The following is a 26,916-nucleotide window of genomic DNA, read 5'->3' on the forward strand; positions in this document are numbered from 1 at the left end:
GAGTGTGCAAAGCTGTCATCAAGGCAAACACTTTTTTGGTTACTACATGATTCCATATGTGTTATTTCTGTCACACCCTGATCTGTTTCACCTGTCTTTGGGATTGTCTCCACTCCCCTCCAGGCGTCACCCATCTTCCCCATTATCCCCTGTGTATTTATACCTGTGCTCTCTGTTTGTCTGTTGCCAGTTCGTCTTGTTTGTCAAGTCAACCAGCATTTTGTCTCAGCTCCTACTTTTCCCCAGTCTCTCTTTTTCTCGCCCTCCTGGTTTTGACCCTTACCTTTCCTGTCACTGAGCCCACCTGCCTGACCACTCTGCCTGACCCTGACCCTGCCTGCCGTCCTGTACCTTTGCCACACCTCTGGATTATCGACCCCTGCCTGCCTTGACCTGTTGTTTGCCTGCCTCTGTTGCTGTAATAAACATTGTTACTTTGACACATTCTGCCTCTGGGTCTTACCTTCAAACCTGATAATTTCATAGTTTTGAAGTCTTTACTATTATTCTTCAATGTAGAAAATAGTAGAAAATAAAGAAAAACCCTTGAATGAGTAGGTGTGTCCAAACTTTTGACTGGTACTGTAGGTCCTGGATGGCAGGAAGCTTGGCCCCAGTGATGTACTGGGCTTTACGCACTAACCTCTGTAATGCCTTTCTCTCGGATGCCGAGCAGTTGCCATATCAGGTGGTGATGCAACCGGTCAGGATGCTCTCAATTGTGCAGCTGTAGAACTTTTTGAGCATCTGAGGACCCATGCCAAATCTCAAGTCTCCTGGGGGGGGAAAAGGCATTGTTGTGCTGTCTTCACAACTTTCTTGGTGTGTTTTGACCATGATAGTTTGGTGGTGATGTGGACACCAAGGAATTTGAAACTCTCGACCCGCTCCACTACAGCCCTGTCGATGTTAATGGGGGCGTATTCGGCCCTACTTCTTCTTTAGTCCATGATCATCTCCTTTGTCTTGCTCACGTTGAGGGAGAGGTTGTTGTCCTGGCACCACACTGCCAGGTTTCTGACCTCCTCCCTATAGGCTGTCTCATCATTGTCAGTGATCAGGCCTACCACCGTTGTGTTGTTAGCAAACTTAACGATGGTTTTGGAGTCGTTCTTGAACATACAGTCATGGGTGAACAGGGATTACAGGAGGGGACTAAGCACACGCACCCCTGAGGGGCCCCCGTGTTGAGGATCAGCGTGGCAGATGTGTTATTGCCTACCCTTACCAACTGGGGGGCGGCCCGTCAGAAGGTTCAGGATCCAGTTGCTTAGTGATGAGCTTTGAGGGCACTATGGTGTTGAACGCTGAGCTGTAGTTAATCAACAGCATTCTCACATAGGTGTTCCTTTTGTCCAGGTGGGAAAGGGCAGTGTGGAATGCGTTTGAGATTGCATCATCTATAGATCTGTTGGGGCGGTATGCGAATTGGAGTGGGTCTAGTGTTTCCGGGATGATGTTGTTGATGTAAGCCATGACCAGCCTTTCAAAGCACTTCGTGGCTACCTACGTGAGTGCTACTGGGCGGTAGTCATTTAGGCAGGTTACCTTCACTTTCTTGGGCACAGGGACCGAGAAAGTGAAGGTACAGACGCCTCACAAGTCCTCAACTGGCAGCTTCATCAAACAGTACTTGCAAAACACCAGTCTCAATGTCAACAGTGAAGAGGCGATTCCGGGATGCTGGCCTTCTAGGCAGAGTTGCAAAGAAAAAGACAAGACATCTCAGACTGGCCAATAAAAATAATTAAGATTAAGATGGGCAAAAGAACACAGACACTGGACTGAGGAACTCTGCCTAGAATGCCAGCATCCCGGAGTCGCATTCAATTGTACAACTGACAAGGTATCCTCCTTTCCCTTCCTTTATACTCAATCCAATTCCACATTTTGTTCAATTGAGACAGAAACGTGTGTTTAGAGCGGAACTGCACTAACGCAGCACACTCTGTCTTTTCTTTTTTGGCACTCAGGGTGTGTTGTCAACGTATGGCCCCTAGGTGTCAGCCAGTAGCTATTCTAGCCTGGTTCTGATTCGAGCAGAGGAGTGGAAACTGGAAAACTGACTGCACAATCTTAGATTCTACCGAGAATGGTGACAAAGCAACACACCTTCCAGGTAATCACTATAGTAGAAAGGTAATGAAATAGGTTACATTGTCACTGTTTGGATTAAATATAAGCAGTGGCTGTAGCACTATGTGACATTTTTCCCAATCCTCCCAATAATGGTTCTGGGGACCGAAAGGGGTGCACATTTTTGTTTTTGCCCTAGCACAAACACACCTGATTCAAATAATCAAAGGACTGATGGGTTGATTAGTTAAATTGTGCTAGGGCAAAAACAAAAATATGCACTCCTTTGGGTCCTCAGGACTAAGATTGGGATGCTCTATGTAACATATCAATAAAGTGACAAACCCTTGAGTTGACTACCCTCATAGAAATAGATAGCTGCATCAACATTATCAACATTCCACTTTCCCTTCCTTTTTTCTCACTTTCCAACTAAACTTTCCCCGGGCAAAGTTGGTCATTTTACTCACCACTGTACAAAGTACACTAAGTTCTCTACATCACATTCAAATCAAATCAAGCTTTATTTATATAGCACAATTCAGACATAGATGCAATGCGCTTCACTGGAGAGAAAATTAACTATGTAAATTAAAACAGAAATATCCACTACACAACAAACATCAGAAGATAAAAAACTAAAGAATAACAATAAAAACTGAGACTATAAACCACCCCAAGGAAAAGCAGAGCTAAAAAGGTGTGTTAAGATCTCTTTCAAATATGTCCACTGTTTCGACCCCTGTCAGGTTCTCTGTCAGGCTATTCCAGAGGCTGGGGGCATAGTAACTAAAGGCTACCTCTCAATGCCTCTTGGTCCTAGGCTTTGGGATTCTGTGGTTGACACTATCAAACAAAACTAACGTGCAGCCAATGAAACATTTTTATGAAATTGCATTGCCTAATCAGTGATATGGAGTAAACAGCGGAGCTTACAGCTACAGTGAAGAAACTGACAGAGGCATTGGCTTTGCTGTATGTTGAGGCACCCATAGAAAAGCAACTACAACTAGAGGCCAGTTATTCTGTCAGTGAGCAGAGTTCTATCCTGTCCTGACAGGCCTGTCTCTGCTCAGGAACTCATTGTTCTGTTTTTCCTCTGTGATTTCACCATAGCCACAGCAAATGCATTCCACACACACAGTGTACACACCCACACACATACATGCACCAACATTCAGCATAGCCTCGGGACATACATTCCCTAAAGTCAGAGGGCAGACCTGCTTCCTGTGACTTGTTACACACTCACACTATGAATATTTCTGCTGCAATTAAGATTGACTCCACACATTGAAGGACAAGGTACTATACTCAACGGGGATATACAACAAAGGTATGCTTAGATTTTTTAGAAAAGCTTGAGTCAGGTCAATGTCAACCTCTTCACTTGAGGTCCAAGATTCCACCCCATGCTTCTCCTAAATTACTAGTATTGGTATTCTAATTCCTAATTCTATGGCTTCTCCCATGGCCCCTCGGGAAAGCAGTGGGTGGATAAAGGATGATCCAGATCACTAAACACTGACAGAAGGGAATGCAGATCCACTCTGCCAGTCAGTTCAATTATTCAGAACAAGAAGATAAGGGCATTCTCACACAGACTTTTTCATGCTAGACATGCTGCTTTGTGAGTTAATTTATTTAGGCACTAAACCAAGATCATGTAGGCTAGCCTGGTTTGTTAGGCCCACTGGGGTTGACAGACAGAGACCTCATATAGTATTATACTTTATAAGGCATATAATATAAAAAACATATACAATACTTAGTTTGTAAAGGGCACTCTCTCCAGTATAGGGCACTCTGTCAACAATTATACAGACCTATATTATTTGGTCAGAGTATTGTTATATAAATGGTTTAATTGTATTGCTCCCTCTACATCTGAGCAGCCCAAAAGTCTTCACAGATAGTAGTAGCCACAGGGGGCACTTTCCACTGAAATTGAAACCCACCCGCTTGTTGACAAAATTACGTAGCTAATTCCAGGCGCAAGGAGGCACTGCTGTCCATGTCGAGGACGCACGGTTCACGGTAGTGCTGTGTTGGTCTCCGCTCCTCGCTCAGTGAAAATTGCTTGGAGACCGACAAGAAACAGTTTAATACATCGTTTCATGTACATGTGTGTGCCACAAATCTGGTCTCGTACCTCCAGCAAATTCATCTCACGGACACGTGTGAACCAACAATGCGGAAATAATTGAGGGAGACACGGCGCGACGGTTTCTTGTTTTTTATTGCGAGTGAAATCACTGCTGGCGACGAAATGTCGGGGAAAATAGAGAGCAAGCAAGGTAAGCAGTCCAGCCGACTGGCTCCTCATACCACTGCTCCATGCCGGGGACTGGGATATCACACACATTGGGGACGGGTAGGCCCGGCTTGGGAGTCTCGTTGCGTCCGGGAGTCTTCACATATTTTCCATAGGACACGCTTTTTTTGCTAGCCGTGTTGGTGTGCAGCCAGGGGATCATGTTTTTCTCTCTCTTACCCAGTAGAGTAAACGGGTTTTCCACACCATGGTTGTGTCGGGATAACGGTGTAGAAAATCTCGCTAGTTAGCGTATGTTGACCAACAACATTCTAGCTAACTAACGTTAGCGCTTTTCCTTAGCTTGTTAGATAGTAATGTTACTAACTTACAAATGTTGCTAGTACTCGAAGAAATGACCAAATATAAGCTAGCTCAACTTTATCTAGATACCTTTCTCCTTTGCAGATGTTTGCTAGTTAATGTTAGCTTAACCAGCTGTGCTGGCTAAGTTTTAAACCAGTGGGACAACGCCACACAGCAAGCAAGCATATCTTCTGTGCTAGACAACTTATTTGCAAGCTAAGTAACTCTATTTGACCTCCAGCTTTAACTGGGGTTGCAATCACATCGGACTAATGTCACACCCGTCCTCCCTGTGTTGTCAAATTGACTTTCCATTGTTCACGTGGCATATCTGCTTTGCAATGACATTTGTTGCAGCAGTGTCTGACAATATTTACAGTGTCCACGCTGTGATACAAAAGTTAAATGTGTGTAATATAAAGTGAAGGCATCCTTATCTATGAATATGGCGTTCAGTACAATGGGAGGCCTGACTACATCGCCTTGTGAAGGGAACTATCTCCGCTAGTAGCCCACCCTTCCAGCTGTCTTTCCGTTTCGCCTCTTGACCTGGGCGGTGATGCCTGCAGCTCACGGTTGCACACAATACACATTGGGCAGTGGTGGGAGTGTTGTCCACAGAGAGACGGCCCACCAAACAGACGTAAAGTTTCTGACTGTATGTCTATTAGTTCTTATGGCAGTAGCTGAGCCATTGGATTGTTGCAACCTGGTCTAAGATCATTTCGTATTATTCTGTACGTAAATCCAAGACAGAATTTAGTATGTTTGGTATGGTTACTTAAGGCTGGGTGGGTGTATAACACAAACATCTAGCAACCCAAAGGTAGCAGTTCGACTCTCATTATGGACAGCTGTAGCTTTTTACATTTACATTTTTAGCCACTTTAACTTCATACTACTTTTTAGCAACTACTTAGCATGTTAGCTAACCTTAATCCTTTAACATAACTCCTAAACTTTACCCCTAGCCTCGCTAATGTCAGCAAGTTAGCTAAATAGCTAGAATTCGCGACATTTACGTTTAGCAAATTCGTAACATCTAGTATGTTGTTCAAATTTGTAACATAATACAAATTGTAATTTGTAACATCATATTAAATGAGTGATGGACATCCACAAAATAACATACCGTTCGATGCAAAAAATCATACTAAATGGAGCAACACAGATTTACGTACAGAATAATACTAAATGCTCTGAGATCAGGTTGATTGTCTGAGCTGCCTTGGATGTGTGCATATATGTATGACAGAGTGATATGACATTAAAGGCTGCGTTTTGTCCACAAATAAAGATTCACACAATCCTGTCTCTGAGCTCTACAGACAATTCCTTTGACCTCATGGTTGGTTTTTGCGCTGACATGCACTGTCAACCTTGTATAGACAGGTGTGTGCCTTTTCAAATAATATCCAATCAATTACATTTAACACAGGTGGACTCTCAAATTTTAGAAACATCTCAAGGATGATCAATGGAAACAGGATGCACCTAAGCTCAGTTTTTAGTGTCATAGCAAAGGGTCTAAATACTTATGTAAATTAGGTATTTCTGTTTTTTTTTTTTATAATACATTTGCAAAAGTTTCTAAACACCTGTTTTCACATTGTCATTGTGGGGTATTGTGTTTAGATTGATGAGAAAAAAACTACTTCATACACTTTAGAATAAGGTTGGGAAAAGTCAAGGGGTCTGAATACTTTCCGATTACAGTAGATGTTTTCTGCGCTATGAGAACGACTGAATGCCATGTGTGGCTGCCTGGCTGGTCCCTTGGGATTTGTCCGCCTGCGCATGTTTACCAGGTCACTTGTTCAGTCTGCTGTCTTTGCCGCTCTGTTCTATATGTGTCCATCAATTCCAGATCTGTCCCCCCAGGGCAGGGCAAACAGACACACTATGTTGGATGCAAGTACGCTGGAAAGAGGGACTAGGCCCGGCGTGGGCGCCATGGAAACAAACTAAGCTGAGGCACACCAGTGGCACAAGGACTGGATGTGTAGCTACTGCAGGAGAGCTGGAGAAAAGCACATGTTTTGTTCCCCAGAGAGCGAGGGAATGAAGGAAAGATGAAAGGGTGTCTGTGTGGGCTGTAAGAGGAATCTTCAGAGCGCTTGGTCTTATGGTCAGGAAGAGATAATTTGTCCAATTCCTTGACACCGGGCAATACTTGAACTAAAGGGGGAGAGTGTATGCACAGTACATTCGGAAAGTATTCAGACCCCTTGACTTTTTCCACATTTTGTTACGTTACAGGCTTATTCTAAAATGGATTACATATTATTATTTTAATCATCAATCTACACACAATACCCCATAATGACAAAGTGAAAACAGGTTTTTAGAAATGTTTGCAACTGTATTACAAATAAACAGATTCCTTATTTACATAAGTATTCAGACTAGATGTCGACCGATTGAATGTTAGCAGGCAATATTAACTAGGGAAATTGTGTCACTTCTCTTGCGTTCAGTGCAAGCAGAGTCAGGGTATATGCAATAGTTTTGGCCGCCTGGCTCGTTGCGAACTATGTGAAGACCATTTCTTCCTAACAAATACCATAATTAATTTGCCTGAATTGTACATAATTATGACATAACATTAAAGGTTGTGCAATGTAACAGCAATATTCACACTTAGGGTTGCCACCCGTTCAATAAAATACGTAACGGTTCCGTATTTCACTGAAAGAATAAACGTTTTGTTTTCGAAATGATAGTTTCCGAATTTGACCATATTAATGACCAAAGGCTCATATTTCTGTGTTTATTATATAATTAAGTCTATGATTTGATAGAGCAGTCTGACTGAGCGGTGGTAGGCAGCAGCAAGCTCGTAAGCATTCATTCAAACAGAACTTTACTGCGTTTGCCTGCAGCTCTTAGCAATGCTTGAGGCACAGCGTTGTTTACGACTTCAAGCCTATCAACTCCCGAGATTAGGCTCGCAATACTAAAGTGCCTATAAGAACATCCTATAGTCAAAGGAATATGGTATAGAGAGAAATAGTATACGTGTCATAATTCCTATAATAACTACAACCTAAAACTTCTTAACTGGGAATATTGAAGAACTGGGAATATAGAACCACCAGCTTTCATATGTTCTCATGTTCTGAGCAAGGAACTTAAACGTTAGCTTTTTTACATGGCACATATTGCACTTTTACTTTCTTCTCCAACACTGTGTTTTTGCATTATTTAAACCAAATTGAACATGTTTCTTTATTTATTGGAGACTAAATAGATTTTATATATGTATTATATTAAGTTAAAGTCAGTGTTCATTGTTCATTCAGTGTTGTTGTAATTGTCATTATTACAAAATCGGCCAATTTAATCCGTATCAGCTTTTTTTGGTCCTCCAATAATCGGTATCGCCTGGTTCACCAACTACTTCTCTGATCGAGTTCAGTGTGTCAAATCAGAGGGCCTGACCCATTTAACTGGTTACCCCCCCCAAAGCCAATTCCTCCTTTGGCTGCCTTTCCTTCCAGTTCTCTGCTGCCAATGACTGGAACGAACTGCAAAAATCACAAGCTCTTATCTCCCTCACTAGCTTTAAGCACCAGCTGTCAGAGCAGCTCACAGATCACTGCACCTGTACATAGCCCATCTGTAAATAGCCCATCCAACTACCTCATCCCCATACTGTATTTATTTATTTATCTTGCTCCTTTGCACCCCAGTATCTCTACTTGCACATTCATCTTCTGCACATCTATCACTCCAGTGTTTAATTGTTATATTGTAATTGCTTCGCCACCATGGCCTATTTATTACCTTACCTCCCTTATCTTACCTCATTTGCACACAATGTATATAGACTTTTTTTCTACGGTATTATTGACTGTGTGTTTTGTTTATTCCATGTGTAACTCTGTGTTGTTGTATGTGTCAAACTGCTTTGCTTTATCTTGGCCAGTTGTAAATGAGAACTTGTTCTCAACCAGCCTACCTGGTTAAATAAATGTGAAATAAAATGAATAAATAAAAATAAATAAATCAGTTGACCTCTATTTCAGACCCTTTGCTATGAGACTCGAAAATGAGCTCAGTTGCATCCTGTTTCCATTGATCATCCTTGATGATAATTGGATTCTACCTGTGATAAATTCAATTGATTGGACATGATTTGGAAAGGCACACACTTGTTTATATATGTTCCAACAGTTGACAGTGCATGTCAGAGCAAAAACCAAGCTGTAAGGTTGAAGGAATTGTCTTGTAGAGCTCTGAGACCGGATTGCGTCAATGCACAGATCTGGGGAAGGGTACCAAAACATTTTTGTAACTTTGAAGGTCCCCAAGAACACTGTGACCTCCATCATTCTTAAATGGAAAAAGTTTAGAACCACCAAGACTCTTCCTAGAGCTGGCCGCCTGGCCAAACTGAGCAATCGGGGAGCAGGGCTTGGTCAGGGAGGTGAACAAGAACCCGATGGTGACTCTGACAGAGCTCCAGAGTTCCTCTGTGGAGATGGGAGAACCTTCTAGAAGGACAATCATCACTTACAGAGAGCTCCTTGACAAAAACTTCTCCAGAATGCTCAGGACCTCAGACTGGTGTAAAGGTTCACCTTCCAACAGGACAACAACCCTAAGCACACTGCCAAGACAATGCAGGAGTGGCTTCTGGACACGTCTCAATGTCCAGCCAGAGCCCTGACTTGAACTCGATCGAGCATCTCTGGAGAGACCTGATAATAGCTGGGCAGGACGCTCCCCATCCAACCTGACAGAGCTTGAGAGGATCTGCAGAGAAGAATGGTAGAAACTCCCCAAATACAGGTGTGCCAAGATTGTAGCGTCATACTCAAGAAGAATTGAGGCTGTAATCGCTGCCAAAGGTACTTAAAGTACTGAGTAAAGGATATGAGTACTTGTGTTAATGGCATATTTTAGTTTTTCTAAATACATTTTTAAAGATTTCTGAACCTGTTTTTGCAGGACATTCATTTGCAGTAAAAACATATTTATTTTTCTGGTTCTCCCACATTTATGTTTGGTGCTCCTTACTTTTTTAAATTAGGGGGGGGGATTTAGAGCCCTGAGCACAAGTCTAAAATGCTGCTAGCGGTATGTGGCACCCGCAATGCCGCCCGCGGCAGAACATTTTCTACATTCGTGTTCGTTGATACACCCGTTTTAGTAGAGTCTGCTCCGTTTTTTGGGTGTGTTAACACATAGAGTAACAATTTAAAAAAAGTTCTCTATTACAGTAAAATAATGTCTCGATGTGTTTCAGTGTCCATATGACTGATTCTGTTGGACCAAGCCTCAAATGCAAATAGCATGTTGAAACTGCTTGTTGTCAGAGGAAGACATTTCATTTCGTCTTTGTTATTGTGAGGGGGAGGGGCTTGGTGTCTGCTTGCGAGTGAAAGTGCACACAGCACTGAAGGAGATGAGACCAAAAAGACAAACGCTCATTTTTTAACAAGGCAAAAAATAATAATCTTATTTACAGTGACGGGGAACAGTGGGTTAACTGCCTTGTTCAGGGGCAGAACAACATATTTTAAATTGTTAGCTCGGAGATTCGATCCAGCAACCTTTCGGTTACTGGCCCAACGCTCTAACCACTAGGCTACCTGCTGCCTCATAAAAACTGTAAAGAAAAACAAAAACTTGATTCTTGCGATACAGGCATTTGGAACATCACGTTATAACAAATTCGAATTACTTCGATATATATCGCCCGGTGATTGCTAAAGCCACCTCTGCACTTTCTGAAGCCCCGTCTCTGCCCTTGCCTGCAAGTGTTGGGGTGTAGACCTGCTTGTCCGATCAATCCACTTGTCGAACCACCTATAGGCTACATTTTATTCTGAGGGTGCAGATTTTGCATTTTGCCTGCCTCGTGGGGATTACTTTAAGTGAAGTTCTGCTACACAGCCAACATTTTTTGAATGAATAAAAGTAGATGGGCCTACCCTACCGGTAGCTCAAAAGTTGGAGCCAATTTTGTAGACCTAGCTGCATTTCAAGGTGTACAGTTTCAACACAAACAATATGCATGAACAATATAGTAAATAAACTCAGCTATTTTTATTTCCCTATAACTGTCAACTACATTTATTTTCAGCAAACTTAACATGTGTAATATTTGTATGAACATAAGATTCAACAACTGAGACATGAACTGAACAAGTTCCACAGACATGTGACTAACCAAAATAGAATGTGTCCCTGACAAAGGGGGGGGTCAAAATCAAAAGTAATAGTCAGTATCCGGTGTGGCCACCAGCTGCATTAAGTACTGCAGTGCATCTCCTCATGGACTGCACCAGATTTGCCAGTTCTTGCTGTGAGATGTTACCCCACTCTTCCACCAAGGCACCTGCAAGTTCCCGGACATTTCTGCGGGGCAATGGCCCACGCCCTCACCCTCCGATCCAACAGGTCCCAGACGTGCTCAATGGGATTGAGATCCGGGCTCTTCGTTGGCCATGGCAAAACACTGACATTCCTGTCTTGCAGGAAATCACGCACAGAATGAGCAGTATGGCTGGTGTCAGTGTCATGCTGGAGGGTCATGTCAGGATGGGCCTGCAGGAAGGGTACCACATGAGGGAGGAGGATGTCTTCCCTGTAACGCACAGTGTTGAGTTTGCCTGCAATGACAACAAGCTCAGTCCAGTGATGCTGTGACACACCGCCCCAGACCATGATGGACCCTCCCTCCAAATCGATCCCGCTCCAGAGTACAGGCCTCTGTGTAACGCTCATTCCTTCGACGATAAATGCAAATCCGACCATCACCCTTGGTGAGACAAAACCGCGACTCGTAAGGGAAGTGCACTCTTTGCCAGTCCTGTCTGGTCCAGCGACGGTGGGTTTGTGCCCATAGGCGACTTTGTTGCCGGTCTTACAACAGGCCTACAAGCCCTCAGTCCAGCTTCTCTCAGCCTATTGCGTACAGTCTGAGCACTGACGGAGGGATTGTGCGTTCCTAGTGTAACTCGGGCAGTTGTTGCCATCCTGTACTTGTCCCGCAGGTGTGATGTTCGGATGTACCGATCCTGTGCAGGTGTTTTTACACGTGGTCTGCCACTGCGAGGACGATCAGCTGTCCGTCCTGTCTCCCTGTAGCGCTGTCTTAGGCGTCTCACAGTGCGGACATCGCAATTTATTGCCCTGACCACATCTGCAGTCCTCATGCCTCCTTGCAGCATACCTTAGGCACGTTCACGCAGATGAGCAGGGACCCTGGGCATCTGTCTTTTGGTGTTTTTCAAAGTCAGTAGAAAGGCATCTTTAGTGTCCTAAGTTTTCATAACTGTGACCGTAATTGCCTTCCGTTTGTAAGCTGTTAGTGTCTTAAGGACTGTTCCACAGGTGCATGTTCATTAATTGTTTATGGTTCATTGAACAAGCATAGGAAACAGTGTTTTAAACCCTTTACAATGAAGATCTGTGAAGTTATTTGGATTTTTACGAATTATCTTTGAAAGACAGGGTCCTGAAAAATGGGATGTTTCTTTTTTGCTGAGTTTATGATAGACTATTACGAAAGTGCACACACTCACAGACACATACTAAGCGTTGAGGATTGATCATGCAGATAAGGCCATCGAGGAGCCAGATTTTAGACATTGCATATAATTTAACAGTTCACGTCATGCTGTTTGTATAAATAACTGACTGTTATCTCGCAGTTATTTATCCCGGGAAACGGGTGTGGGTTTGGGCGGGAAATCTCGTTAACCCGGTTTCCGCTTTTAAACACGCGTGTGTGTGCTGCTTGTCTTATTACTCGGAAGAAAATGGGTTCCTCAAGGCTGTTTTGAAGTGCGTTTGATTAATGGGAATCCATTTTACTACTACACGCAGTGTGTTTGCCTGTTAAATTGTCCTTTTTGTGCCTGTAAATGTTTGTTGCTTTGACAGTTGTTCTTGAGGCTATATTTTTAGTTTATGGAATCTCAACATAACTTCTATCCCTGGGGGAGGGGGGACTGTGTAAATGGGCCAGCAAGGGAGTACTTTTAACTGTAGGAACAGCAGCGATACAATTCTGACACATCGAATGTAGCTTTAAGTATTCGGTTTCGTGTTGTCTTGGTACAAAATTCAACTTTGGAGGGATTTAGGAAGTATCTCTCATAGGCAGGGACAGACATTTTCCCTTTATATAGAAACACTTTGGATTCAATACAACTTTATTTGCCCTCTCTGGGGCAATTAAGAAAGGCACATTGGGTAACATCAACATCCTCCACAGTAAACAGACTGTCTGACTGTTTTGGGTCCTGCTGCTTGGGCTGAGCTATTCATATGACTCTATCTAGGAGTATGATGATGTTTTGAGGCTATTTCCCCACATAGAGATAGCTGATGTACGTGGGCAGTGGTGGTATGTCATGTCACTGTTAGTAATAGTGTCAGTGTAGAAACACAGGCTTTATAATTAGCTCAGTGACTTCTGTCTGACCGGACAGAGCCAACAGAGCAGCTGGCCACAGCGTAACTGATCCATCCATTTCCTTATTTTAGCCCCTCTGCCTGCCCTACCCCTAGCTTTGTGTGCATGCATGCATGCACACGCCTTACAGGCCAGACCACAAGTCGTCTGGATGAGCAGGTAGCACAGCGGCACTGGCGGCATAAAAAATAAATATATTTAGCCTCTGCTGCACTGTATAGACTAGAGATAGTCTCCCTTCTCCAGTGTGCTACAAACAAACGGACGATACAAAGTAGCTTTGATTGTGGCAACAGGGTGTCTCACAGGGCTCATAAGGTTTTGGTGACTGAAAGAGTGCTCAGCCGTGGTGCTGCAATTTAGAGTATTTTAGCGGTCCCTTGGAATGAGAAACTTGCACTTACTCTGTAGAGCTTTAGATGTGCTTTAATTGTGTTTGGGAGCGCACAAGTGTGTGTGTGGGGGAGCCAGAGAGGGCGGAAACCGACTGGAGGCTTGGTTGGAATGGAGTTACTGAGTACTGTCCTATCTGGAGGAACCAAGGATGGGATAAACACGTAGATGGAGGAGAGCAATGCAGAGCTGAATACTACATTGGAGGAACACAATCTTCTTCCAACAGAAGATTTTCATGGTCAGAGTGCTTTACAGTAGCTACTGAGGACACTGTTGCACTTTTGGCATCAGTTGGGAAGCCCAGTAAAAATTGTGCTAGGAGTTGCAACCCTGTACTCTTTTATGAAACCCCTCTTGTACAGATCCTTTTAGCACTGAAGTGATTCTCTCAGGGGTTGTGCAGCCTCCACCCCGGTTCCAATGAATTCCGGGTTATCTGTGGTGTTCGGTCATTTGATGCAGTAGGACCAAGTGATTTGATCCCTGTACTTACATCATGGATCCGACCTCCGACCCCTTAGGTCTAAATGCCAATCAATATTCAATTAATCCTTCTCTGGATGTCACTGATTCAGACAGTCATGGACTAGCTTCCCTTGATGACTGGCCTGGACTTGTTTGCTAAGAACCTCTGCTAAATGAGACTGGAGTATGTTACTCCTGAAGCCTATTTCTCAATACTTATACGGGATTTTTCTTCAACCTCTCGTGAGTCAGGGAAAGTTTTGAGCCAGCTCATCGTTAAGGATATTCTATTTCTATGATCTTTCTGCCCATGTTTTGTGGTCGAAGGACGGCATGAGTGACTGACATGGACACACGTAGACTCTGAATTGGCCAATCTTCTGTCTACTTGACGTGTGGAGTTCATCATAGCAGCAGCTTGACTGTCAACAACAGTTGTGAAATGACTTCTACTCTGAGAATTTGTCGGTGATCATTATCTAGGTAGCCTAGCTTACATTCCCCTGAGCTGACTGTAAACAGTGGTTGGACAGTAACTCAAGGTTGAGTCAAATTGGACAACCTGGACCAAGTGTCTGAACGGAGGACTGCAGGACTCCTAGATAGGAAACACAAGCTGGAGGAGCCAAGGCGTTTCTGAAGATGCAGATTCTTTACATGGAGAACTAGATGAGGAACAATCAGGTAGTTTAAAACCAACACACACCTGGTCACATCAACAGTAATTGCACGACTATGGGAATGTATAGCTGAATGTTATTTCAGCTTCAAATGTTTGGCTGCGCTGATCACAAAACAAACTCTGACTGGTCGTGTTTCATATTGAAGCATTTCTCTTTACAGTGGTCGTTGGTTGACCAGTTTTATTTGACCTGATCTGTTGATTAGATGAAGACCAATGGAAGTATTTGTCAGTTTGTTTCACTCTTGCACCTCAGTAGGCCTATTATTTTCTTCTTGCGCTAAATGCATCCACACTTGTATTTGTTCTTCTTTTGGGATGGATGGAAAAACCTCTTATTTTCTTCTCAAAGTCAAGCCATTCAAAGCCATCCTGTTTTTAGAGCTTTTATGTAAAGAAAAATAGAAGTGCTGGCAGGAATGAAGCACCGGGGACATTCCTCCCTGGGATTTTTGTGTATTGTGGCATTTGTAAAGGTGCTCATTTGCTGTACTGCAGTTTAGGGTGGACCCAGCCAGCCAGAGGAGTACACTAGCAACAGCTCTCCACAGTCTGGCCTGTGCAGAGTAGACTGCATGGGCCTGGGTTCTCAACCCTGAGTCGTCTCACTGTTTCATCCATCTGATCCATCTTGTTACATCCACCAGCTTCAGATGGATTGAAGAGATTACTTACCGCGGACTGGAAAAAACGTTTTCCTTGAACGAGTTTGACGAGGATATCCTGCTTTCTCTGGAACAAGGCACAGATCCACGCCTTTTGCATGAAGAAAAGACGCCGGGAAAGGGGTCGCAGATCGGGGATCCTTCTGAGAATCCGGAGGCGAGCAAGCAAACTCCCAATGCCTTCCGTTGTCCTTGCTAACGTGCAATCGTTGGAAAATAAAATTTATGACCTACTATTAAGAGTATCCTACCAACGGGACATAAGATATTACAGTTAATGTTTCACCGAGATGTGGCTGAACGAAGAAACTGACAATCTAGAGCTGCTTGGATTTTCCATTCCACCGGCAGAACAGAAGCTACCTCTGGCAAGACAAGGGGTGTGTTTGTGTCTTTTTGTCAATAACAGCTGGTGCGCGATGTCTAATATTAAAGTCTCGAGGTATTGCTCGCCTGATGTAGAGTACCTTATGATAAGCTGTCGACCACACTATCTACGAAGAGTTCTCATTTGTATTATTCATAGCCGTCTATTTAATACCACAAAGTGAAGCTGGCACTAAGACCGCTCTCAACCAACTCTATAAGGCCATAAGCAAAGAAGAAAATGCTCACCCAGAAGCGGCGCTCCTAGTGGCCTGGGACTTTAATGTAGGCAACCTTAAATCAGTTTTACCAAATTAACAGGCTGTCACATGTGCAACCAGGGGGGGGGGGATCCTAGACCACATCTACTCCACACACGGAGATGCATACAAAGCTCTCCCCCGCCCTCCATTTGGCAAATCTGACAATAATTCTATCCTCCTGATTCCCACTTGCAAGCAAAAACTAAAGCCGGAAGTACCAGTGACTCGCTCAATACGGAAGTGGTCAGATGACGCGAATGCTACACTACTGGACTGTTTTGCTAGCACAGACTGGAATATGTTCCGGGATTCATCCAATGGCATTGAGGAATACACCACCTCAGTCATCGGCTTCATCAATAAGTGCATTGATGATGTGACTGTACGTACATATCCCAACCAGAAGCCATGGATTACAGGCAACATCCGCATCGAGCTAAAGGCTAGAGCGAGCCGCTTTCAAGGAGTGGGAGACTAATCCAGACACTTAGAAGAAATCCCGCTATGCCCTCAGATGAACCATCAAACAAGCAAAGCGTCAATACAGGATTAAGATTGAATCCTACTACACCAGCTCTGACGCTCGTTGGATGTGGCAGGGCTTGAAAACTATTAGACTACAAAGGGAAACCCAGACGAGAGCCTACCAGACGAGCTAAATGCTTTTTATGCTTGCTTCGAGGCAAGCAACACTGAAGCATGCACGAGAGCACCAGCTGTTCTGGATGACTGTGATATAACGATCTCGGTAGCCGATGTGAACAGAACCTTTAAACAGGTCAACATTCACAAAGACGCTGGGCCAGACGGATTACCAGGATGTGTACTCAAAGCATGCGCGGACCAACTAGCAAGTGTCTTCACTGACATTTTCAACCTCTCCCTGTCCGGGTCTGTAATACCTACATGTTTCAAGCAAACCACCATAGTCCCTGTGCCCAAGGAAGCGAAGGTAACCTGCCTAAATGATTACCGCCCGTGAGACTTTCGTCGGTAGCCATAAGTGCTTTGAAAGGCTGGTCATGGCTCACATCAACAGCATCCTCCCGGACACCCTAGACCCACTCCAATTTGCATACCGCCCCAACAGATCCACAGATGACGCAAACTCAATCGCACTCCACACTGCCCTTTCTCACCTGGATAAAAGGAACACCTATGTGAGAATGCTGTTCATTGATTACAGCTCAGCATTCAACACCATAGTGCCCACGAAGCTCATTACTGAGCTAAGGACTCTGGGTCTAAACACCTCCCTCTGCAACTGGATCCTGGACTTCCTGACGGACCGCCCTCAGGTGGTAAGAGTAGGCAACAACGTGTCTGCCACGCTGATCCTTAACACTGGGGCCCCACAGGGGTGTGTACTTTGTTCCCTCCTGTATTCCCTTTTCACCAATGACTGCCAAACGACGACTCCAACACCATCACTAAGTTTGCTGACGACACAACAGTGGTAGTCCTGATCACCGACAACGATGAGACGGCCTATAGGGAGGTGGTCAGAGAATTGGCAGTTTGGTGCCAGGACAACAACCTCTCCCTCAATGTGAGCAAGACAAAGGAGCTGATCGTGGACCACAGGAAAAGGCGGGCTGAACAGGTCCCCATTAACATCGACAGGGCTGTAGTGGAGTGGGTCGAGAGTTTCAAGTTCCTTGGTGTCCACATCACCAACGAACTATCATGGTCCTGGATGGCTTCCTGCCATCCAGGACCTATATAATAGGTGGTGTCAGAGGAAAGCCCATAAAATTGTCAGAGATTCCAGTCACCCAAGTTATAGACTGTCTTCTCTGCTACCACCCGGCAAGTGGTACCAGAGCGCCAAGTCTAGGACCAAAAGGCTCCTTTAACAGCTTCTACACCCAAGCCATTAGACTTCTGAACAATTCATAAAAATCGCCACCGGACAATTTACATTGAACTGCGCTGTTGGTTAAGGGCTTGTAAGTAAGCATTTCACGGTAAAGTCTACACTTGTTGTATTCGGCGCATGTGTCAAATAAAGTTTGATTTGAAAACGTGCTGTATATTTAGTGTCTTATCTCTATTCTCTCCTCGTTTGTCCTTCAAGCATCCACGTGGGTTTGTATCATCCTGATATCCAATAAGGAGGGGACTTGCAGCGCATGGAGCGTCTCAAATAGAACGAAGTTCTATTTTAGCTCTTTACTACGTAGATGTTCGTGCAATGTGGCCGGTGAGGTTTGCACGTGAGTCTTAAACTTTGGTCAGGATATTCAATTGTAGAAAATAACTTAAAACCATTGATTCCACTTATTCTAGGTCAGTTTTGTTTCAATTTAGTCAGTGGCCTTGATTGTCTGTGCCATGTGAAAAGTAGCGGCAACATTTACTTGCAATATTTAGCATTAGCCACGTTAGCCCTGTTCATTTGTGACTTCGTAATAACTGCCTCTTTGGCTCAGCCTGTTAGCAGTGTGTGAACCGAGATGCCCTGGTGTGCTGCTAGCTTCGCATAGAGAGAGAGGCTCCATAATTGAGGTGGTTGAGTCCATCATTGTTTAATTACACAGCGCAAGAGTGGGGTAATGCCTTGTTTTTGTGTGTGTGTGTGTGTGAGAGAGTCCACCGTGGCCTGTTCAGTCACCTCAGCTGAGCAGTGTGTGTGAGTAATAGACTCTGTGTCCGACAAGCAGCAGACTGGTGTGAGATCTAAAGACCAGCTAGCTATAGTGGTTAGACACTGCAACCACAGCTGAGCCATGCGGCAGTGGAAGCGGGTCCCTGCCTAAAAATGTCATGCTGATATGTCATGTCCACTTATTTGCTTCGTGTCACGACAGAACCAACTCTTGACCTTCTCCAACACAAATGCACACTCTGGATATTGGGTAATCAATAATATACTTAATATGGATGCATCACAGAAAAACACACTGTGCCTGTCCTGCAGCAGTCTGTGTATGTAATGTGAACTCAACCTCTGCTGTGTCGCGTAATATTATGTTTCTGTAGCCTCAGCAGAGCAGGGCAGCATAAATGGCAGCAGCCCAGGCTGACTAGGGGATGGGATGAGGCATGTGGGGAATGTGGAACTCCAGGGCTCCCTTTTTAGGTGTGTGTGTGAGAGAGAGAGAGGGCTGGGAAACGGGCGGGGCAGAGCTGTATCAAAAGACAGAATGGAGGGGTATTTGAAAGAAGGGGGATATTCCTTCACTCCATGGCAGCTGAGTATCACATGACCATTTTCCCATCTCTGAACCCAGTTGAAATAGGAAGCAGAGGGGGGGTGGGGTGTGATACCTCATTCCCTCTCTTCCCAACCCCATGGCAGGGTTTGCCCTCTCACCAATCCCTTAGACATCTGACTCAAAACCGTGATCCGAACCATGAGTTTTGTGATCTGTTGCACCACTAATAGTTACATATCTGGATATTATTTTGACAATATCGCAATATTTCTGCGTATTGGCACCAAAGCATCGTGATAATATCGTATCGTGAGGTCCATGGCAATTCCCAGCCCTGCTATCCAAACCGTCTTTCGTCATGATTCGCCCAGTTGCATTCGATTTAACGCTATTGCCCCCCCCCCCCCCGTCCAATAGAATGAAATTGGACAAATGATGGTGAAATATACTGTCGTTGAAAGCCTGGGTAGAGGCTAAGTGCAGGCAAGTCTTTTCTAATATTCCTTTCTGGTGGAGATTCAGCATGGAGCAGGTTTGTGTGTGTGTGTGTGGCGCGCTGTGATGGAGCAGTGATTGTCTATTGAGAAACGGTCTTACCATAGTGACGTCATGGGCGAGATAGAAGCATTCTACTGTCTTCAGAACTGGATCATTTCTTTATTTGCCTTGTAAAATTATAGAAAAATAAATAATTGTTTGTTCTATCATAAAGCTGTGATTTTGAGAATAGCTTAGCCTTTTCTCAATAGGGGGTGCTGTTTTCACTTTGTAAAAATTTTCGTTCCCAAATTAAACTGCCTCGTACTCAATTCTTGCTCGTACAATATGCATATTATTAATACTATTTGATAGAAAACACTCTCTAGTTTCTAAAACAGTTTGAATTATATCTGTGAGTAAAACAGAACTCAAGTTGGAGCAAACTTCTTGTGAGAAATCTGAAATCAGGCAGGCTGTTCTGGGGTCAGTTTATTAATTTGCATGTCTTCTATTGGTCGAGATGCACTGCATACGCCTTCCCCTAGATGTCAGCAAATAGTGAGAATTGGAATGGAGTTACTAGGCAGATCTGAGGCCATATAAAGGGTCTTGGAACGTGGGGTGCAGTCTTTTCAACATTCGTCATGACGCAAGACAGACCTCAGGATGGCGTTCTGGAAAGCTCCCGTTATAGGCCTTAGATATATCCGGCTCTGATTTTATTCGATATAGGTGTTAAAGACATCATAATGTTGTTATTTTAAACCGAGTTATATCAGTTTATATCAGTATATTGCGATTTTCTGATATTTCTTTGTGCTGCGTTATAGTGAGTCGGGCACGTCTGGGCCACATGGCTAATGTTTACTGGTAATTCCAGAGTTGAAGGCGACAATCTACAACCGAGCAACGATTCTTTTGGACAAAGGACACCTTGCCCAAGATTCTGATGAAAGCTCATCAAAAAGTAAGAACTATTTATGATGTTAATTCGTTGTTCTGTTGAAAAATGTAAAACTCCTGTTCCGCCATTAATTTTGGTGCGGTCTCGCTTTAACGCACGCTGTATGTCGTAGTAACGTTAATTTTAAAAATCTAACACAGCGGTTGCGTTAGGAACTAATATATATTTCATTTGCTGTCCAACCTGTATTTTTTAGTCAAGTTTATGATTAGTTAATGATTAGATTAGGTGCCTCTCCCAAGATTTCTCCCGACATTTTGTTGGCAGCTTGGCTACTATTCTCATTGTATAACCACGATTTGTGCCGCTAAATATGCACATTTTCAAACAAACTCTATATGTATTGTGTAATATGATGTTATAGGACTGTCATCTGAAGAAGTTTGAGAAGGTTAGTGAAAAAATTAATATATTTTGCTGGTTTATTCGTTATCGCTATTGTTGGCTTGAATCAATGCTGTTGTGTGGTTGGCTATTGTAGTAAGCTAATATAATGCTATATTGTGTTTTTGCTGTAAAACACTTAAAAAATCTGAAATATTGGCTGGATTCACAAGATCTTTGTCTTTCATTTGCTGTACGCTGTGTATTTTTCATAAATGTTTTATGATGAGTATTTAGGTAATTCACGTTGGTCTCTGTAGTTATTCTAGTTGCTTTGGTGAGAGTTGTGATGGTGGCTGCAATGTAAAACTATGATTTATACCTGAAATATGCACATTTTTCTAACAAAACATATGCTATACAATAAATATGTTATCAGACTGTCATCTGATGAAGTTGTTTCTTGGTTAGTGACTATTTATATCTTTATTTGGTCGAAATTGTGATAGCTACCTATGCAGGAAAAAAATGGTGGAGAAAAAAAAGTTGTGTCTTTTGCTATCGTGGTTAGCTAATAGAAATACATATTGTCTCTTCCCTGTAAAACATTTTAAAAATCAGAAATGATGGCTGGATTCACAAGATGTGTATCTTTCATCTGGTGTCTTGGACTTGTGATTTAATGATATTTAGATGCTAGTATTTACTTGTGACGCTATGCTAGGCTATGCTAGTCAGCTTTTTTACTGATGGGGGTGCTCCCGGATCCGGGATTGTGATGAAGTAGAAGTTAAGCTTATAGACTTTCGTTCTTGTTATTTTTGAAAGACCCAGCTTTAGGACAGCACCTTCGTAGGCTAGAATATTTGGGAAATAAGCTATTGTTCATAACTTTTATGATATGTTATTGGCCTTTGGTTTTCAACCTCGCTCGGAGGGATTTTCCCGGCCTGTATGGGTCATTTCTTAATAAGCTTAAACTTGATTCACCTTGTCATTTTGTTTTTCTATAGGCTGATGATATTGTTTGCTCTCGCTCATTATTAGTCTCCTTGACTACCTTACGTTTTTAGCCTATTCAAATGACCAAATAAAATCATGCATAAAACAACGACGCGTAGCTTTCATATTTATATAGCCTATCGATTGTGGAGAGATTGGAATATAGGCAACGCCTTTTTTAAATCGCTAAACACAAGATATTTAAGGAGTATCTGTTTCTATTTTTTTTTTTTTTTAAATGAACAGGTTTAGGCTATAGCCCATGCCATCCGACAGAGAGAACAAGATCTTCTGACTGAACATTTTGTGCTGCTTTGGTCGAATTTTCCACTCTGTCTGGCCTACGTTCCTCTCTTGCATTCTGTGTCACATATTTATTGAAATAGGCTATAGCGAATAGTTAAATTACTCGGAATGTCACTTGCTGCCCTGTTGTGCGCTGCGAGACTCCGTGCCAATCAAGTTCAAATAGGCTAAACTCCTCAAACTCAACTCTGTACCTCGAAGCCAGTTCCACTGCTTTTTGTCATTGTTCCCCTGTAATTATGGACAGATTTTAGATCTGGTGTGTGCAATTAATTATCAGGTAGAACAGAACCAGCAAGCTCCGGACCTAGTAGGGTAAGAGTTGAATAGCCCTGGGCTAAACCATCTTCTGTCACATCACAATGTCGTCACCATTGACGATGGCTGTCAATCATCATCAATAGGCGACGCTATTGTAATATTGCCCAAAACTCTCCTCTCCCCCTGCAACAGGCCGTCTGGAAGCCAGACCGAGGCAGGGACCTAACCTGGCAAGTCCTGCCCCACTCAGAGCCTTACCTGTGTGTGAAATGTTTCCCAGCTGATGCCCGCCATCGTCCTCACCTCTCGCCAGCAATGAGATATCATCTTCAGCACTGACAGAGAGCTGAATGAACAGGAGGATTGTGTGGCGGGAGAGGCAGAGTGAGGGAGAGGCTAGTAGTACTCTCTTCGCTGCTTAAGTGTAATTGGCTCTTCTGGGGACTGTGTGCTCAAGAGTGTCTGACTGAAGAGCTTTACAGTGGCTGGCGGCCTTTCTCTATCCATCTATCTCTCTCTCTAGCTGGTCTGTCTCCTCTCTGTTTGTGGAGCAGTTTCAAAAAAATCTGTTTTGGTTATTGAACTACAGTAAGTGAAGTGGATTAACACCTGGTGTGTCTTGCTCGAGGACACATAGATTATTGTTTTTTTCCCCCACCTTGTCGGTTTAGGGATTCGAACTAGCGACCGTTTGGTTACTGGCCCAATGCTCTAACGTCTAGGCTATCTGCCGCCCCCCAGTACAGGACATTAGTGTACAACTTGTGTGTTCTACTGTGTACTGTACTGAACTATATTCTGCTCTACAGTAGAGTACTATACTCTATCTTTACTGTACTGTCCAAACTTGTGAAACGTAGACGTCCATTATTGGTTCGGTTTCGTCTGGACTAAATCTTAACCAATCACGAACATCTATGTTTAGGCCAAATGAAGACCGGTCCAGATGTCTGTGTACATTGAAATCAAGGCTGGTCCGGAACAGACCAAAAAACGACATGTCGACGTTGAAATCAAGGCCAGGGTGGCCTGACCAAATTTCGGATACTTTTCAATGTGAGGATGGTGGTTACAGTAAATAGAAAGCGGGGGATTATGGGTAGGTATCCGTAAGAGCCAGGAGAGATGACATTAATTGGAGAGAGAGGGAGGGGTTGTCCAGACGTGCTTTGATCAAATCAAATTTTATTGGTTACATACACATGGTTAGCAGATGTTAATGCGAGTGTAGAGAAATGCTTGTGCTTCTAGTTCCGACTGTGCAGTAATATCTAACAAGTAATCTAACCATTTCACAACAACTACCTTATATACACAAGTGTAAAGGAATGAATAAGAATATGTACATATAAATATATGGATGAGCGATGGCCGAACGGCATAGGCAAGATGCAGTAGATGGTATAGAGTACAGTATATACATATGAGATAGAGAGAGAGAAGCTGTTTTTCAGTCTCTCGGTCCCAGCTTTGATGCACCTGTACTGACCTCGCCTTCTGGATGATAGCAGGGTGAACAGGCAGTGGCTCGGGTGGGTGTTGTCCTTGATGATCTTTTTGGCCTTCCTGTGACATCGGGTGCTGTAGGTGTTCTGGAGGGCAGGTACTTTGCCCCCGGTGATGCGTTGTGCAGACCTCACTACAGGCGGTGATACAGCACAACAGGATGCTCTCGATTGTGCATCTGTAAAAGTGTGAGTGTTTTAGGTGACAAGCCAAATTTCATCAGCCTCCTGAGGTTGACGAGATGCTGTTGCGCCTTTTTCACCACACTGTCTGTGTGGGTGGACCATTTCAGTTTGTCCGTGATGTGTACACCGAGGAACTTAGCTTTCCACCTTCTCTACTACTGTCCCATCGATCTGGATAGGGGGGTGCTCCCTCTGCTGTTTCCTGAAGTCCACGAGCATCTCCTTTGTTTTGTTGAGTGTGAGGTTATTTTCCTGACACCACACTCCGAGGGCCCTCACCTCCTCCCTGTAGGCAGTCTCGTCGTTGTTGGTAATCAAGCCTACCACTGTAGTGTCGTCTGCAAACTTGACGATTGAGTTGGAGGCGTGGCCACGCAGTCATGGGTGAACAGGGAGTACAGGAAAGGGCTGAGAACGCACCCTTGTGGGTCCCCAGTGTTGAGGATCAGCGGGGTGGAGATGTTGTTTCCTACCCTCACCACCTGGGGACGGCCCGTCAAAGTCCAGGACCCAGTTGCACAGGGCGGGGTTGAGACCCAGGGCCTCAAGCTTAATGAAGAGTTTGGAGGGTACTATGGTGTTGAATGCTGAGCTGTAATTGATTAACAGCATTCTTACATAGGTATTTCTCTTGTCCAGATGGGTTAGGGCAGTGTGATTGCATTGTCTGTGAACCTATTGGGGCAGTAAGCAAATTGGAGTGGGTCTAGGGTGTCAGGTAGGGTGGAGGTGATATGGTCCTTGACTAGTCTCTCAAAGCACTTCATGATGACAGAAGTGAGTGCTACAGGGCAATAGTCGTTTAGCTCAGTTACCTTAGCTTTCTTGGGAACAGAAACAATTGTGGCCCTCTTGAAGCATGTGGGAACAGCAGACTGGGATATTGATTGGTTGAATAGGTCCGTAAACACACCAGCCAGCTGGTCTGTGCATGCTCTGAGGACATGGCTAGGGTTGCCGTCTGGGCAGGCAGCCTTGCGAGGGTTAACACGTTTTACTCACGTTGGCTGCAGTGAAGGAGAGCCCGCAGGTTTTGGTAGCGGGCCGTGTCAGTGGCACTGTATCGTCCTCAAAGCTAGCAAAGAAGTTGTTTAGTTGATCTGGGAGCAAGACATCGGTGTCCGCGACAGGGCTGGTTTTCTTTTTGTAGTCCGTGATTGACTGTAGACCCTGCCACATACATCTCGTGTCTGAGCCATTGAATTGCTACTCTACTTTGTCTCAATACTGACTCTTAGCTTGTTTGATTGATTGATTCTCAGACATGCACTGTCAACTGTGGGACCTTATATAGACAGGTGTGCCTTTCTAAATCATGTCCAATCAATTGAATTTACCACAAGTTGAATCCGATCAAGTTGTAGAAACATCTCAAGGATGATCAATAGAAACAGAATGAATCTGAGCTCAATTTCTAAGGTTTCTAACCTGCTTTTGCTTTGTCATTCTGGGGTATTGTGTGTAGATTGAGAGAGACATATCATTTAATTTATTTTAGAATAAGGCTGTAACGAAACAAAATGTGGGAAAGGTAAAGGGTTGTGAATACTTTCCGAATGCACTGTACATAAACACTAAGTATGTGGACACCCCTTCAAATTAGTGGATTCGGCTATTTCATCCCCACCTGTTGCTGACAGGTGTATTAAATCGAGCACACAGCCATGTAATTTCCATAGACAAACATTGGCAGTAGAAGGACCCCTACTGTAGAGCTCAGTGACTTTCAATGTGGCACCATCATAGGATGCCAACCTTCCAACAAGTCAGTACGTCAAACTGTAAGTACTGTTATTGTGAAGTGGAAACGTCTAGGAGCAACAAAGGCTCAGCCGCGAAGTGGTAGGCCGTACAAGCTCACAGAACGGTACTGCCTAGTGCTAAAAGCATAGTGCGTAGAAATTGTCTGCCCTCGGTTGCAACACTCACTACTAAGTTCCAAACTGCCTCTGGAAGAAACTTCAGCACTAGAACTGTTCGTCTGGAGCTTCGTGAAATGTTTTTCCATGGACGAGCAGCAACACACAAGCCTAAGATCACCATTCGCAATGCCAAGCGTCGGCTGGAGTGGTGTAAAGCTCGCCGCCATTGGACTCTGGCGTGGTGGAAACACGTTCTCTGGAGTGATGAATCACGCTTCACAATCTGGCAGTCTGACGTACTTATCTGGGTTTGGCGAATGTCGGGAGATCGCTACCTGCCTGAATGCATAGTGGTAACTGTCAAGTTTGGTGGAGGAGGAATAATGGTCTGGGGCTGTTTTTCATGGTTCGGGCTAGGCCCCTTAGTTCCAGGGAAGAGAAATCTTAATGCTACAGCATACAATGACATTCTAGACGATTCTGTGCTTCCAACTTTGTGGAAACAGTTTGGGGAAGCCCTTTCCTGTTTCAGCATGACAATGCTCCTGTGTAGAAAGCGAGGTCCATGCAGAAATGGTTTGAGATTGGTGTGGAAGAACTTGACTGGCCTGCACAGAGCTCTGACCTCAACCCCATCTAACGCCTTTGGAATGCTGACTGCAATGCAGGCCTTATCGTCCAACATCTGTGTCCGACCTCACTAATGCCCTTGTGCCTGAATGGAAGCAAGTCCCAGCAGAAATGTTCCAACATCTTGTGGAAAGCCTTCTCAGAAGAGTGGAAGCTGTTGAAGCCGCAAAGGGGGAACCAACTCCATATTAATACCCATGATTTTGGAAAGAGATGTTCGAGGAGCAGGTATCCGCATACTTTTGCCATGTAGCCATCCCTTAATTAAAAAAAT

At 43.9% G+C, this 26,916-nt stretch overlaps 1 protein-coding gene across 7 annotated transcripts in view; it reads left to right on the forward strand.

The window, feature by feature from the left end:
* Positions 1–3,363: 3,363 nt before the first annotated feature.
* Positions 3,364–26,916, forward strand: part of LOC139551982 (rap guanine nucleotide exchange factor 1-like) — a 106,037-nt gene continuing 82,484 nt past the window's right edge. For 3 of the 7 annotated variants that reach the window (XM_071363314.1, XM_071363315.1, XM_071363311.1), the window contains exon 1: positions 4,075–4,373. In XM_071363314.1, the coding sequence (XP_071219415.1) occupies positions 4,346–4,373 (28 nt within the window). In that variant the 5' untranslated portion in view covers positions 4,075–4,345. Of the gene's footprint in view, positions 3,413–4,073; positions 4,374–26,916 lie in introns of those variants that run through there. The other 4 variants (XM_071363309.1, XM_071363310.1, XM_071363313.1 and 1 more) reach the window with 3 other exon arrangements.

Source organism: Salvelinus alpinus, chromosome 24, assembly GCF_045679555.1.
Source record: "Salvelinus alpinus chromosome 24, SLU_Salpinus.1, whole genome shotgun sequence".
NCBI classification, from domain to species: Eukaryota; Metazoa; Chordata; class Actinopteri; order Salmoniformes; family Salmonidae; genus Salvelinus; species Salvelinus alpinus.